We start from the raw sequence: 15499 nt of genomic DNA on the forward strand, positions 1-15499 counted from the left end.
CTCACCTCATAAACTTTCTCAGAGGGTGGTGCTGGGGTACTGTGCTCCTCAAGTTCAGGGGGTTTTGCTGTCTCATCTTTAGACTTCTCCTTGGAAGATTTTGTCTTGGACCCCTTGCTGTCATCAGGCACTGGTATCTCCTTGCTCTGTCCTTTATTTTTACCACCTGACTTTCCTTTCATCTCTGCTTTCTTTTCTTCCCTTTGTCGTTCTTCCTCTAGTAGTCGATCATGCTCTTCCTTCCAAGCCTATTACAAAAAGTTAAGAATTTAGGTAACTATGGTCTTGTTTTTATCAAAAGATGCTTACTGTCCTATAAAAAACTCTTTTTGCAACTTTAATTCAGCCTCCTGAAATGGCTATGAATTCTGATACAGAGTAAAATTTTGAAAAACACCTAAGTAACTTCAAAGCCAATAGGATTCTTCAGAATATTTTGAATTTTTATAGCACTTCATATGTTCAAAGCACAACTCTCAAATTCAGCTGCAGTTGTGAGTGCTCATAACTTCTGCAAATTATGCATCAGGTTGCTCAAGTTGAGCACCAAGAAAATGAGTTTACTAGTTAATGTTTGGTTTCAGAGGAACAGCCGTGTTAATGTTTGTACATCATATGACACGCATTGATGGTCATCTTGCAGATAATACATGACTTCAGGAAACTCAAAAGCATGCTGAAGAAGAAGAATGTCTGAGCGATCTTGTCTGAGATCTTTTGTGTCTCATGAGAAAAGGAAGGCAGAAGATTCTGGAAGTGAAATCCTGGCTAGGTGAGTGGTGTAGGGTTTTGGTTTTGAACATTGGTCAGCCTTCTGTGGGAAGAGGGACCTGTATATTTTGGATGGCCTCCACCTCAGTAGAAGAGGGATCAATCTCCTCAGGGGCAGGCTGGCTAGAGTAGTCAGGAGAGCATTAAACTAACAACAAAAGGGATGGATAAAAAAAGGCAAGATATAAGTGTTAAGTTAGCACAAAATTGGGATGGTGGGAACAAAATTAATCAAGGAACCCAAAGAAATGTAGAGAAGAAATTCTTCAGTTGCCTATACATGAATGGTAGGGGTCAAAAATAAGAGGAATTGAAATTCCTCATTTATGAGCATAAATTTGATTTAGTTGGTATTAATGAAATCTGTTGGGATGTCTCCGTGATTGGAAAGTTAAGATTAATGGTAATAACCTATTTAAGAAGAAGCAAGTGTGCAAAAGGGAACCGGAAGTGGCACAGTGTCGAAAATGGAACCAGAGTCACTGATCACTCAGAAGAAAATGATCTTGAATGCTTATGAATCAACGTACTAACATATAAAGCACAAAATGGGGTATTAGTTGGTGTCTGCTTTGGACCACCAAATCACACTAGGGAACAGAATGGTCGGCTCCTTACGCACCTATCTATAATGTGTAGGAAAAAATGCTGCGAGATCATGGGAGATTGAATCTAAGTGACAATGTGCTAGAGGTTTCATCCTTGGAAAACATCCTTGGAATTTCTAAATAGTATAGATGACAGTTTCCTAACTCAAAAAGTGTTGAATTTAACAAGGGAGAATTCTATATTAGACCTTGTCCTAACAAATAAAGAGGAACTGATCAAAGAACTAAAAATTAATGGTAACTGAGGTACAAGTTTTCATGACTTTATTACATTTATAATGTGCAAACAGAATGAAGTCCAGACCAATAATGTATATACTCAGTGCTTTAAAAGGGCCAGTTTCACAAAGCTGAAAACAATTATGAGCCAAAACAGCTAGGAGGAAGATTTTAATCAGAAAAAATGTGAGTGGTAATTCAGAATTGTTTAAGAACACTTTACTAGGTGCCCAAAAAGCCACAATCCCATAACTGAAGAAGATGTCTGTACTCGTTAAAAAAACCAACCTGGTTTAGAAGCGAAATGAAGCCAGCTGTAAAAAAAATTAAAAATAACATAACAAATGGAAGAAAAGATAAGCAGATAGTAATGGATATAAATCAGAAGCTAGGAATTGTAGAAAATTGAGAAAGGAAGCAAAGGAACATAGGAAATTCATGGCATACAGAATTAAGGACTATAAAAATGAGTTTGTTAAGTACTTTAGGAACAAAAAGAATCCTAAAAATGGTATTGGTTCATCACTAGATAGAAATGATAGACTTCGATCCCAGGCAAGATAATGGAGTGGCTGATACAAGACTTGATTAATAAAGAATTAAAGGAGAGTAATATAATTAATGCAAATTAACATAGGTTGATAGCTTGTTTTGATGAGATTACAAGTTTGGTTGATAAAGGTAAAAGTGTTGATGTAATATATTTAGACTTCTGTAAGGTATTTGATTGGTACTGTACCACATTTTGATTTAAAAATCCTAGAAAGATACAAAATTAACATGGCACACATCAGATGGATTAAAAACTGGCTAAATGATAGGTCTCAAAATGTAACTGTAAATGGGGAATCATCATCAAACGGGTGTGTTTTGAGTGGGGTTCTGCAAGGATTGATCCTTGGCCCTACACTATTTAACATTGCTATTAATGACCTGGAAGAAAACATAAGATCATCAGTGATAAAATTTGCAGATGGCACAAGATTGGGGAGTGGTAGATAATGAAGAGTATAGGTCACTGATACAGAGCAATATGAATTGCTTGGTAAACTGCACGTGAACAAACAATGTACACTTTAATTGGCTAAACGTAAATGTATATAACAAAGAATGTAGGCCATATCTTGAGAAACAGTGACTCTGAAAAAGATTTGGGGGTCATGATGGATAATCAGCTGAACATGAGTTCCAAACGTGATACTGTGGCAAAACGGGCTAATGCAAACCTTAGATGCGTAAACAGGAGAATCTTGAATAAGAGTAGAGGTTATTTTGCCTTTGAATTTGACACTGGTATGACCGCTGCTGGAATACTGTGTCCAGTTCTGGTGCCCACAATTCAAGAATGATGTTGATAAACTGGAGAGAATCCCTCCAGAGAAGAGCCACGAGAATAATTAAAGGATTAGAAAACATAATTTATAGTGATAAACTAAAAAGAAAAGGAGTACTTGTGGCACCTTAGAGACTAACCAATTTATTTGAGCATAAGCTTTCGTGAGCTACAGCTCACTTCGTGAGCTGTAGCTCACGAAAGCTTATGCTCAAATAAATTGGTTAGTCTCTAAGGTGCCACAAGTACTCCTTTTCTTTTTGCAAATCCAGACTAACACGGCTGTTACTCTGAAACCAGTGATAAACTAAATATATTGAGCTCTTCAAGTCTAACAAAGAGAAGGTTAAGGGGTGACTCAATTACAGTCTATAGGTATTTACCTGGGGAACAAATATTTAACAATGGACTCTTCAGCCTAGCAGAGAAAGGCATAACATGGTCCAATGGCTGAAAGTTGAAGCTAGACAGATTCAGACTGGAAATAAGGCAATATTTAACAGTGAGAGTAATTAACCATTGGAACAACTTACCAAGGGTTGTGGTGGATTTTCCATCACTGACTATTTTTAAATCAAGATGTTATGTTTTTCTAAAAGATCTGCTCTATGAATTATTTTGGAAAAATTCTATGGCCTGTGTTATACAGGAGGTCAGACTAGACAATTCGGGGTTGTCTTGATCCGCGCTCAGCCCTGGCCCTGGCTGCTGCTTTCTATCTGGCCAGTGGGGAGAGGGGGGTAGTGATTACAACATGTGGTGATTAGGAGCCCCAGCCTGGCCCCCCACAGCAGCCCCTGGCAGGCTCAGGGAAGCCATCACAGCACTGCCTGGCGAGGAGCTGAGATTGGGATCTGCCATTTGGAGCATTAGCAGGTGCGGGGGGGTGGGGGGAGGGGGGATGGTGGGAGGGAAGGAGGAGGATGACACCCCTGACCTCGTGGGGGAAGGGGGGAAGGAATCAAGGTTGAAAGTTCCCAGTCCCAGCAGGGGGATTTGGGAGAGACCAGGATCCACAGCTTGAAGCATGAGAAGGTGTTTGTGGGGCAGTCTATCCCATCCTCTCAGCCAGAGAGGGCCCCCTTACACACGAACCAATGCCCCCCGCCTGCTGGGCCAGGGTCCTCTCACCCACCCTGCTCCTCCCTGCCACTTGGGCCAGGGCCCCCTCACACAACCCAATCCACCACCTGGGGAAAGATTATTGGACTTTTGTTTTTCTTGTCTCACCTTGAGGGAGCCTTCTCTGACAAAAGTATTTTTTTCTGGAAGTTCCGGTGTGACCTCCGCTTTACTGTCCAGTCTTGATGTACTGCCTTTGAGAAATGAGAGAGGAACAATAAATATGTTGCCAAAATAAAGTAAAATAAGTCTGGCTCAGTGCAAAGGCCAGGATGGATTCCCTGTTTAAAATTCTTGTTTCTCTGGTCAGAAGGTTAAAAGGACAGATACACTGGTGTTTCACAATTATTATTTAATTGTATTACAATTCAATGGCAAAACCCTATGCTAACGCAGAGTTAAGGTTGTTTGGTGGTATGTTGTTCCATTGCAGAATGGTGAGTTCATCAAAACTCAAACTTTTGAGGGTTGGGAATCAGTTTTCTGGGGTAAATATGGAAAGATACCAACTTCTTGTTTTCTTAGGAGATGCAGCTTTTTTGCTAGTGGAGGCAGAAGGTTTATCTTCAGGAGGTCTCTCTGTCATGGCTTTCGCTAGTTTAAGGGTCTCCAGTTCCTTAGCCATTTTTTCTTCCTGATATTTGGTTTCTTCCTTTGTCACCCAGTCTTCAATTGAGTTGGCCACCAGCTCCAGATAGTTTCTGAAAAGAAACATATGACTTCTATTAACAGTGAAAATACTGTATTAAACGATATGATATTGGATCAAACAATATCTTTTTCATTCTACCTTTCACTGGAGACAGTCTTGGTTTTTTAGCTGCTATCTGAACACTTTGCATTAATCTTTAAGAGTTGGTAGAGTTTACCAGGTTTTTTTTTCTGTATGGGAATTTTTATCTTTGTGTTTTTAATCTTTGCTCACTACATTTTATGTTTAACATTTGAGTTCTCTTTTCTGCAAAAGCATCATTTGCTAAAAAAAAAAAAAATAATAATCCAGCTAGCCATAAATCACCATTGATTAATTCAACCTAACAAGGGTCAGTAAGAAAGTCAAAATCTTGATTCTCCCCTCTTACTGGTTTACAACCACTGTAATTCATTGACTTCACTAGGGTTACTCCTGATTTATACTGCCCCTTAGCATTTATGTTCACTTAACCACCCTCTGCATATCTGAAGCACCAAATTCTAATCAAACTTACACAGATACATAAAAGACAGAACTAAATTGCTGTAAGATAAATGGAAAATTTACACAGCACAGTCTTGGTGACTTGTGGGGTCATGTAAGGCAGGTTTGAAATAAGATCTCTCATTATACAAAACCTCTCAAGGAAGGTGTCCAATCTTGCCCCTATACATTCTACCAATTTAGTAAGGGTGGGAGTAGATTTGTCTCAACTGAGCTTGAAACCAAGTCAGGAAAACAGCTGGAGAACCATGTGAACAACTCTGGTGACCTATTGTGATGCATGCCCCCAAATCAATCAGTCATCAACATATGTGGACAAGTGAAGGCTTTGTCTCTTCAGATGAACAGCTACCACTGAGAGTCATTTGGTAAACACCTTTGGAGTGTTTGAGAGACTAAATGGTAGGACTTTGAATTGATACTGAAGGCCATTGACCATGAAATGTAGATATTTCCTGTGGTCGGGATAGATTGACACGTGCAAGCATCCTGCAAAACAAATGTTGTGAACGACTTCATGGGCTCTAGAAAAAGGATTATTGACTAAGGAGTCAAATTTGAAGTGATGGATGAATTTGTTGAGATTTCTTTGAGATCTAATATAAGATGCCAACCCCCTTTCTTCTTCAGAATGAGGGAGCAGTGGCAATAGAACACCTTGTTGCAGAATGCTGGAGGCAGCATCTTTATTACACCCCATTGAAGAAGAGTCTGTCTCCATACAAGGCAGGCTCCCATTCAAAGAGTTCATGAAAAGGGACCAGGTAGGGTGTGTGGAGTTGGCCTAGATTGCAATTATAGTGAATATTGTTACTGGATATTCTAAGGTTTCAGAGTAGCAGCCGTGTTAGTCTGTATCCGCAAAAAGAAAAGGAGTACTTGTGGCACCTTAGAGACTAACCAATTTATTTGAGCATAAGCTTTCGATGCATCCGATGCATCCGATGAAGGGAGCTGTAGCTCACGAAAGCTTATGCTCAAATAAATTGGTTAGTCTCTAAGGTGCCACAAGTACCTTTTTGTGGATATTCTAAAACACACTGGTTGGTAGTAATTGCAATCCATGAATCTGCAGAAAAAGGAAGGAGGTTGTCAAATGGAGGGGAGAAGGGGTACAGATCTTCACAAACTGGTCCAAGACTCTCGACTGCAGCATCAAACCTGCAACCTTTGCCCGATGATGAGTATGCATTAACAGTAAATGAAGGAGGGCCATTTTTCTTTTGGAAATATGGTCCTTTCTTGTAAAATTCAGGAGCCTTTTGTTGGCATGAATACAAGGATGATGGAGGCCCTTCACTCAAGAAGGACTGAGGTCTACTTTGCTTCCTTTACGGAACAGGGTATGTAGGCCCAGAAACTGAAGTGTTGCCCTGGAGTCTTTTAAAAGAATAAAGCATCTCAGAAATCTTTGAATTTAAAAAACACAGCCCTCAAAAGGAAGGCCCTCAGTTGTGGCCTGGTCTTCTTCTGGAATGTCTGATGACTGTAGTCATGATATTCTGTGCACAGTGACTGCAGTAGCCATTGATCCTGACACAGTGTCAGAAACATCCAAAAAGGCCTGTTATACAATTTTCACCACCAACTGGCCCTCCAAAGCCTGCTGCTTAGATTTTTCATGATCCACCACTACAAAAAAGACCCAGCGATGTGTTTGGTAAAAAAATGGTAAAAAAAAAGTACTCATAACCTGTAGGAGAAAATTGTTATCTCCAATCTGCTCTTGTTGATGTAACAGAAATGGATGCAGGGGTTTACCACAAATACTTGACTGGTTCAGGGATACCCTAATTTATAGGAATGGTCAAGTGACCATGAGAGACCAGATGCAGAATATCAAAGAACTTGTCTGACCTTTCCTGGATGAGTTCTACAGATATCTCCAGAGTAACCACCATTCTTTTAAGAAGGTCCTAAAATCCTTGAAGTCATCAACTGTGAAGAAGCAGATGGTGCCACAGCTTTATCAGGTTATGAAGAATGTGATACAGCATGGCCAGAAGGCAGCAGAAGAGTGATAGAGGAGAGATATGTAAGTCCCAGGATGAGGAGAAGCCTTATTCCCTTTAGAGGGAAGAAAGGTTTCTATAGATTAATTAAAAGCACCTGAAGCCAATTAGAGCACCTGAAGCTAGTCACCTGATAAAAACCACCCGCTTCAGTCACCCAGGGGAAGGAGTTGGAGCAGAGTGGTTTGGAGTTGGAGCAGAGAGCAGTTTGGAGTTGGAGCAGAGAGCAGTTTGGAGTTGGAGCAGAGTGCAGTTTGGAGGAGTTGAAGTAGAGGAGAGTTTGGAGAAGTGCCATGGCTGGCTAGAAGACCAAGACCCTAGGTAAAGAGACACCCGGCTTGTGCAGAGAGGGAGGGCAGGAAGCCCCACAAGCTGAAGAGCAGGAGAGGGAAGTAGCCCAAGGGAAGGAAGCACTAGTTCAAGTGGTTTACCGGGGCCTGGAGTAGAGGGTGGGCCCGGGTCCCTCCCTCTCCACTACCCTTCTCTGGGTTACTAGTGGGACAGTAAATACTCTAGTTCAGGGGCAGGAAACTGTGCCCTGACCCCCCCCCCCCCAAGAAGAGGAAGCACTGGACCCATCATAATCGTACCGGCAATTTGCCACAGGAAGAAATAGTCAAAGGGATAGGTTGCTCCCCATACTCCTTCATAAGATCTCCCCCCTCAGTATGAGGTTCTTGCTCAAATTCCTGATGGAGCACTCTGTTTGAGGACTGCACTATCTTAGATGATGCCTTAGAAGGAGGTGACCTATTTCTAGATTTGGATCTAGATGAATAAGGAGCAGAAAAATGAGGCTGAGGATTAAACATAGACCAATAAAGTAAATATTGCATCACACAAGGAAAAGGCACATGATGCCACAGTGGTGGAAACCAAGGTGCTTGTGATCTCTCAAAATCATGTGACCTGTGATGAAGAGGACTCCTTCCAAGGTCTCTTATAAGAGTCACTCCATGAGAGTGGGAGAAAATCTAAGAGAAGGGCTTCAACTGTCATGAGAAGGTGAAACTGCAGATGAGAAGAACTCTTCTAGAGGTGGTGTAGATCTCTGAGGGATTGCAACAGTCTCTGAGATATCAATACCGGTACTGTAGAGGATGATTGCAGAGAGATTTTAATTACTGACACCTTTGGTTCTGGTACTGGAAGGGACTTGGATACCACAGACAGTAGAGAAATGTCCAAGAGAAGATATTCTGGTTCTGGAGTGACCATTACATCTGCAGGTGTTGAAAAGGTAGCCTGAGTTGAAGTAGGAAGCGGTTCTAAGGAAGACAGTATCATGCGGATGTCTCAATAGATGTAATATTCCTATCAGGACACTTTACTGGAGATTCTGTGAAAGATGGTACCAGTACCCTCAGTATTGAGGTAGAGGCATCAGTCAGAGAGGATTGAAAATATGTTATTGAAGCAGAAGAACATAATTCCACAATCTCTGAAGACTTATACACCAATCAGATTTTTCAGGCTTGGAGAAATCAGAAGAGTGGAGTATTAGATCTCTTATTCAGTGGTACATGGGACAGTGACTGGTGCCAAGTGCCAGCCGAAGATCTCTGCTCCTTTCTGCCATGGGCAGCAGGATCCACTGATTGATCTGAAGAGAAGGTTCAGTGTGTTTCTGAGAAGCACGAGGTCTCTTAGAGCCTGTTGACCTCTTAGCTCCTGGAAGAGTATCTCTGGTAGCTGAAGCACTGACAGAAACTGGTTTTGAAGCAGCAGCAGCAGACTGCCTTCAAAGAGGGAACTCAGAGTCAGAGACATACTTCACTGGTCTTTCCATTAAAAATAATTTCTGATGGGCATCATGAGCTTTTTGTATGCACTTAGAGAAAGATTTGCAAAATGAATGTTTGCTGTGGATCTATGATTCCACTTGACAAAAAAGGCATGTATTAGTCTATTGTTTGCAGGCATAGATGCCTCACAGGCAGAACATTTTAAAGCCTGGAGACAACATCTCATCCATCAGATCTATGTTTCGGTACCAAGTGGAAACTCAAAACAAATAAAAAGTCTCTCTCTCTTTTTCGTCAACGGGCTTGTATGAAACTTAGTTATGAAGAAATAAAAAAAAAAAAAGATCAAACTCACTACTAACCTCTAAACCTAATGTAACAAGCTATGGGGAAGGAGATAGACACTGTACCTCTCCAACACGCTGCCATGGGTGGTAGGAAAGAACTGAGTAGCGGTAGGGGCTTCTCCATCCTTTATGCCTCAAGAGAGGGAGCCTGACGGTGTGCAGGATGCATATGCAGCCTTAACAGATAGTACTGGCTAAAAGATTCTGAGTTCATGCACGTGGGGTGCACACACCTACAACAGGATCTGTGCGGAGAAATGCTTGAAGAACACTCATTCCATTGGACGATCTGTTCCTGATTAACCCAGAGCAAGTTTTGCTTGGTATAGTGATATAATGTGAACAAATATTTTGTAGTTATAAAAAAAAATTAACTGCTAGAATTAAAAATTATGACGTCAGCTATTTCAAAAGACGCTCCAAGGATAGTGAGACATCATATGAAGTGAGCTGTAGCTCACGAAAGCTCATGCTCAGATAAATTGGTTAGTCTCTAAGGTGCCACAAGTACTCCTTTTCTTTTTGCGAATACAGACTAACACGGCTGTTACTCTGAAACCTGTCATATGAAAACAGAGACTCTTCTTGAAAAACCAGGACAAATGGACATATTTTATTTTATTTCAATAGCTGCTGCTGCTCCTTTTGCTTGTTTCCTTAAAGAAATACATGTTGGGCTGGGACAGAAAATTCACACTTTTTCTGTATAGGCACTGAGTACCTCCTGTTGTACTTATAGTATGATTATCCTTACAAGACTCCACAAATCCTTGCAAACCGTGCCAGAGAATCTCAAATTTTTCACTGACTACTCTGTTGTTTCGATTCCTGAACCACAGCACCAAAATCAGGTGTTGTGGAAACTAATCAGGGACAAAAAATAGACCCTTTGTTTGTATTCTCTATGACTTACTGTTCCAAGAAGAAATTGTTTAAGGTATTGTGAAATTGCTTCTGTAAATCTTGTCCTGTTGTGACATTTGACCAGTTCATATATGGGTAGTTGAAGGAACTGATTTGTTTAATTAACTTAGTTGGCTCTTTGAGTTCCCTCCAAATAGTGCCCCCAATATCTTTTTTCCTGATATGGAGGCCAGTGTATAACCCTATTAACACATTTGTATTCTTATGACTTGTGATTTGTAAGCATACAAATTCTATGGAGTGGCTCTAGTCACTCAGAATTTTTTTACCTCAGTAGAGTCTGTGGTATATTTTAGATATAGTGCTACTACTATGCCCCCAATCCCTTCCCCCTAATGACTTAGTAATTTCTTCTTGAACAGTTTATTGCCAGGTATTACAGTTAGCCCATTGATTTTTCTGATGCCACCATATTTCATAAGTGCTTGTTATGTCAAGGCCCTTTTCCATTGCCAGGCTTTCAGCTAAAATGCCTGTTTGAAGATAACATCTAAAAAAAATGTATTACCTGAATCCAACATCAGAGTGCATTGCAATATCCCAAGATTCCTTGCACTGACGGTGTTGGTTCATTGGGTTGTGAAGGACTATAAGCAGAGAGTTATCTTGGGTGTGGTAATAGGAATCGATACACCTGTATTGTTGGGTTGCATTGTGTAAAACCTGAAAATGAAAAGAAATTAATACTTAAGACACATCCTCCATACAGACAAATGGTACCCCCAACTCCTACAAGAGGGCTTGATTGTGCCTTGTAGGGATGGCACATAATAAGGGATGGCACAAAGCCTCACTACACCAGAAGCACCAAAAGGCCTTCTGCCTCCAGCAGACAGAAAGTCTCTGTAGTGTCCCCAGGCATGTAGAAGCTGTATTCCCATAACCACATGCATTTAAGAAGTGCCACTAGCTATACCCATGCAGTCAGCCAACTCCACTAGCAATTTCATAGGAACTATAACTTGATCTTCTCCTACCCCCTACCCCCATCTCTTTGGGATGCAACCTGAATGCAATATTTCAGGTTTGGCTGGAGCTATACAGAAAAGAAGTATCATCCCCTTGCCTACATATATTCAGAAAGAAAATAAATTTATTTCTTTTATGGCTATATCACATTATAAGTTCATATTGTATCCAATTCACTGTGCTATCACTGCTGGTGTTCTCCAGATTTACTGCTTTCCAGTAAATTTTCCTAGCCCATTCTGTGTTGTGCATCTTTTTTTAATGCATGTACTGGCTCTATGATAGGTTTTTCTCTGTGTATAAATAAAGTCTGCTGCAGTTTCCACGGCATGCATCCGATGAAGTGAGCTGTAGCTCACGAAAGCTCATGCTCAAATAAATTGGTTAGTCTCTAAGGTGCCACAAGTACTCCTTTTCTTTTGGCTCTATGATGAATCTCATTTTATCTGCTATCATTTTTGCAGAATGCTAGAGCTGAAATGGAACTGAAATTCATTTATTTATCATAAATTATTGGGTTGAATCTATTTTATGAATAAATTCTAGTTAATTGAATATTCAGTTTACAAAAGAAAACTAATTAACAGCAATATGCAAAAGGATATGTAAAGGTGTGGCAGAGAGTATATTGCTTTCCATATAGAAAATGAAATGGTATGTGACAATTTTAATGAAGAAATTTATTTTCTAGAGCTGACAAGAAAAAGGAAAAGTTTTTACAAGTTTTTGTTTCCATTTTGCGTTGAAATTTTGTTTTCATGGACATTTTATAACCATCTCCGTTAATTACTACCAGTGGTATAGATATTAAGGTCCATTGCATTAGTAGGAATTTCCCATGCACCGTAATTTAGGACCAGATTCTACCTGGCCCTTACATGTGTGGTCAGTGTGGTGGGAAGAGTACAAAAAGCTAAGCAGAACTACAGCCCCTGTAAGTCAACAGAGCACAGGGTCTGCTCCATCTCTACGCCCCCTGAGGTTCATGGCAGAACACCTCCTCATACTCTCTGGGTTAGTACAACTCTAGGATATTCCTAACAGGCACAATCCTAGAGTAAGTGAGGAAAGAACAGACCACAATGCATTTGCAGTACTGCACTCTGATTCATCTTTTACAATTCTTGTTTTTTCTTTCCTTTAAGATAAATATCAGTCATTACCCTATTTCTATTATGAGTCTCTCATATCCATGAGAGTAATGCACCTGGAGAACTTGAAGGATAGGACCCTTTGTTCTACTGACAGTCATGAAGACTAAAGTCTTCCATTTATTCATAAAATGGATGCAGGGAAGCGTTCCTAAACCTTGCAGCCAATGTCATTGTTGCAGCCAATGTCACAGAAAAGCCAGTCCTAAGGATAAGAAGCAAGTCCCTTCTATCACGTGTTCAGTCTGGACTCCAAGGCTAAAAAGGACAATTGCAATGCTGTTTTTTGAGTCATGAGTAAAATTACAAAATAGATTAAAATGACAAACTCATTTAGTAAAATCACCAAAAAGCAGTTGAAGAATAATAGATTTTTGGTAACCATTTATCAGAGCCAAATCTGAATCAGTGACCTATCAGTAAAATGCTCTGTAGCCTGTTATTAGCCCTCTGTGCACCAGCCTCCAAAGCTACTGTGCCTATGAGAATCCCAGCTCATAAATACCTGAAGAAGAAGACGTGGCTCATAATGTTCAGCAAAACTCCAGTCTGTCAAATGCCGCTGCTGAGTCTTTTGTATTTCCACTAAATCTGTCTCTGGGCCATACCTCTGTTGTTTAACCTCAAAGTACATCAAAACAACAAAAAAATCAATATTTTAGTATTCAGTTGTTTTAAACTGAATGTTATTCCATTGACTTAACTACAATGAGGAGCATGAGGTAGAACAGAATACAGAACAGACAGTGCCCAGTGCAGCATCATAGTTAATTGCATAAAGCTGCACATGTATAAATCTATATGGCAATGTTTTAGTAAGAATAAAAATTGACAAAAAGATTTTGCCTTTGACTGCTTTATGATCAACATAATCTAAATATTTCTATTGTTAGGTTATACGCTTCTGAGTGCTGTAAGCAATTACAGACAGGTCTTGTGAAGTCACTTTAACATGGCTTTACTTATCTAGGGCTAAACGGCAGACAGATGTTTGTGAAGATGCCAAGCCACACAGTCTGTTAGTGAGACTACAGTTTGGCAATCTCTCTTAAGCTCTTACTCTAAAATTAATCTCTTGCACTCAGTAAGTAGCATAGCATTGCCATAAGAAGGCCCTCTCCACTCTCCTTCTTAGATAGTGCAGAATTGCAAGAGGCTGATTTTACAGTACTTTAAAGCTATTGGACTTTACGGTATTATCCCAAAATATAATAAAATTAGGGCTGTCAATTAATCGCAGTTAACTCACATGATTAACTCAACAAAATTAATTGCGATTCATTGCACTGTTACACAGTAGAATACCAATGAAATTTATTAAATGTTTTTGGATGTTTTCTACATTTTCAAGTATATTGATTTCTATTACAACACAGAATACGAAGTGTACAGTGCTCACTTTATATTATTATTTTTATTAAAAATATTTGCACTGTAAAAATGATAAACAAAAGAAACAGTATTTTTCAGTTCACCTCATACAAGTACTGTAGTGTAATCTCTTTATCATGAAAGTGCAACTTACAAAAGGATTTTTTTTTGTTACATAACTGCTCTCAAAAACAAAACAATGTAAAATTTTAGACCCTACAAGTCTAGTCAGTCCTACTTCTTGTTCAGCCAATCACTAAGACAAACAAGTTTGTTTACATTTACAGGAGAGGCTGCTGCCTGCTTCTTATTTAAGTCACCTGAAAGTGAGAACAGGCTTTTGCATGACACTTTTGTTGCTGGTATTGCAAGGTATTTATGTGCCAGATATGCTAAACATTCATATGCCCTTTCATGCTTCAGCCACCATTCCAGAGGATATGCTTCTATGCTGATGATGCTCGTTAAAAATAATGCATTAATTAAACTTGTGACTGAACTCCTTGGGGGAGAACTATGTGTCTTTGGCTCTGTTTTACCCTCATTCTGCCCTATATTTCATGTTATAGCAGTCTCAGATGATGACCCAGTACGTTTGTTTTAAGAATACTTTCACAGCAGATTTGACAAAATGCAAAGAAGATACCAATGTGAGATTTCTAAAAATAGCTATAGCACTCGACCCAAGGTTTAAGAATCAGAAGTGCCTTCCAAAATCTGAGAGGGATGAGGTGTGGAGCATGCTTTTATTTATTACAGTGAAAATATTTGTAATCAAAAGTAAATATAAAGTGAGCACTATACACTTTCGATTCTGTGTTGTAAATGTAATCAATATATTTGAAAATGTAGAAAACACCCAAAAATATTTAAATAAATGGTATTCCATTACTGTTTAACAATGCGATTAGTCGCGATTAATTTTTTTAATCGCTTGACAGCCCTAAATAAAATTAACACCCACATGGAGATTCACCAAGAATCCCCAGCAAGAGGAATTCACTTTGTACAGTCCTTAATATTCCTTCAAGCCACCTCCATCTCATAATCCTGGAAGGACAGACTCCACCTCAGGAGCTTGGCATTGGCCCCTCTCATCTGGTGCAGCCATGGCAGGGCGAGTGGTCCAGATACACAGTGAAGTACCGCCCAAATACATCCAGCTGCAGCCTTTTAAGAGCCCACTCCATAGTTTATTCCATTCACTACACTAATCACCTCTGAAGTGAAGAAACTAATTTCTTACTTTGTTTACAAGAGGATCAGCCAGATCGTCTTCTCCACATTTGTCATTCTTTTCTATATGCACTGGAAATTGAACACAGAAGAAACATGCTAGAGTTCTAGATATTTTCACAATTTGTTATTCTGTTATTTACTTTATTCCTTTTTGTTATTCACATGTTGTGGGCACATTCTATCTCACCCACCAGAAAGCTACATATATCCCTTCAAGCTTTGCCTTATCAGTATGGAAAGGGCCCTGCTTCGATAAACGATAAAGCACCCAATCACATTCTTGACCCTACAGAAGACCATAAGAACACAGGACTTTGCATTGATTCATCAAGTCCAGAATCACATCACCAGAAGAGATTACTACCTGTTTCTTTACAGAAAGGAGGAAAATACCTATCCTCTATTTTAGCAATCACATAATGCTTGATGAAGGGAGAGAAGAGTTAATGCTTTCCCAACTTTGCAGTAGTTAGTTTCCACCCAGAAGCAT

At 39.7% G+C, this 15499-nt stretch overlaps 1 protein-coding gene across 7 annotated transcripts in view; it reads right to left on the reverse strand.

Moving 5' to 3' along the window:
- Positions 1 to 15499, reverse strand: part of SPAG17 (sperm associated antigen 17) — a 299338-nt gene that overhangs the window by 114837 nt on the left and 169002 nt on the right. For all 7 annotated transcript variants that reach the window (XM_048819705.2, XM_048819724.2, XM_048819697.2 and 4 more), the window contains exons 15-20: positions 15017 to 15078; positions 12905 to 13021; positions 10788 to 10942; positions 4564 to 4754; positions 4162 to 4247; positions 6 to 248 (exon numbers count right to left, since the gene is read on the reverse strand). In XM_048819705.2, coding sequence (XP_048675662.2) covers positions 6 to 248; positions 4162 to 4247; positions 4564 to 4754; positions 10788 to 10942; positions 12905 to 13021; positions 15017 to 15078 — 854 coding nt within the window. The remainder of the gene's footprint in view (positions 1 to 5; positions 249 to 4161; positions 4248 to 4563; positions 4755 to 10787; positions 10943 to 12904; positions 13022 to 15016; positions 15079 to 15499) is intronic.

This window comes from Caretta caretta, chromosome 1 (assembly GCF_965140235.1).
Source record: "Caretta caretta isolate rCarCar2 chromosome 1, rCarCar1.hap1, whole genome shotgun sequence".
NCBI classification, from domain to species: domain Eukaryota; kingdom Metazoa; phylum Chordata; order Testudines; family Cheloniidae; genus Caretta; species Caretta caretta.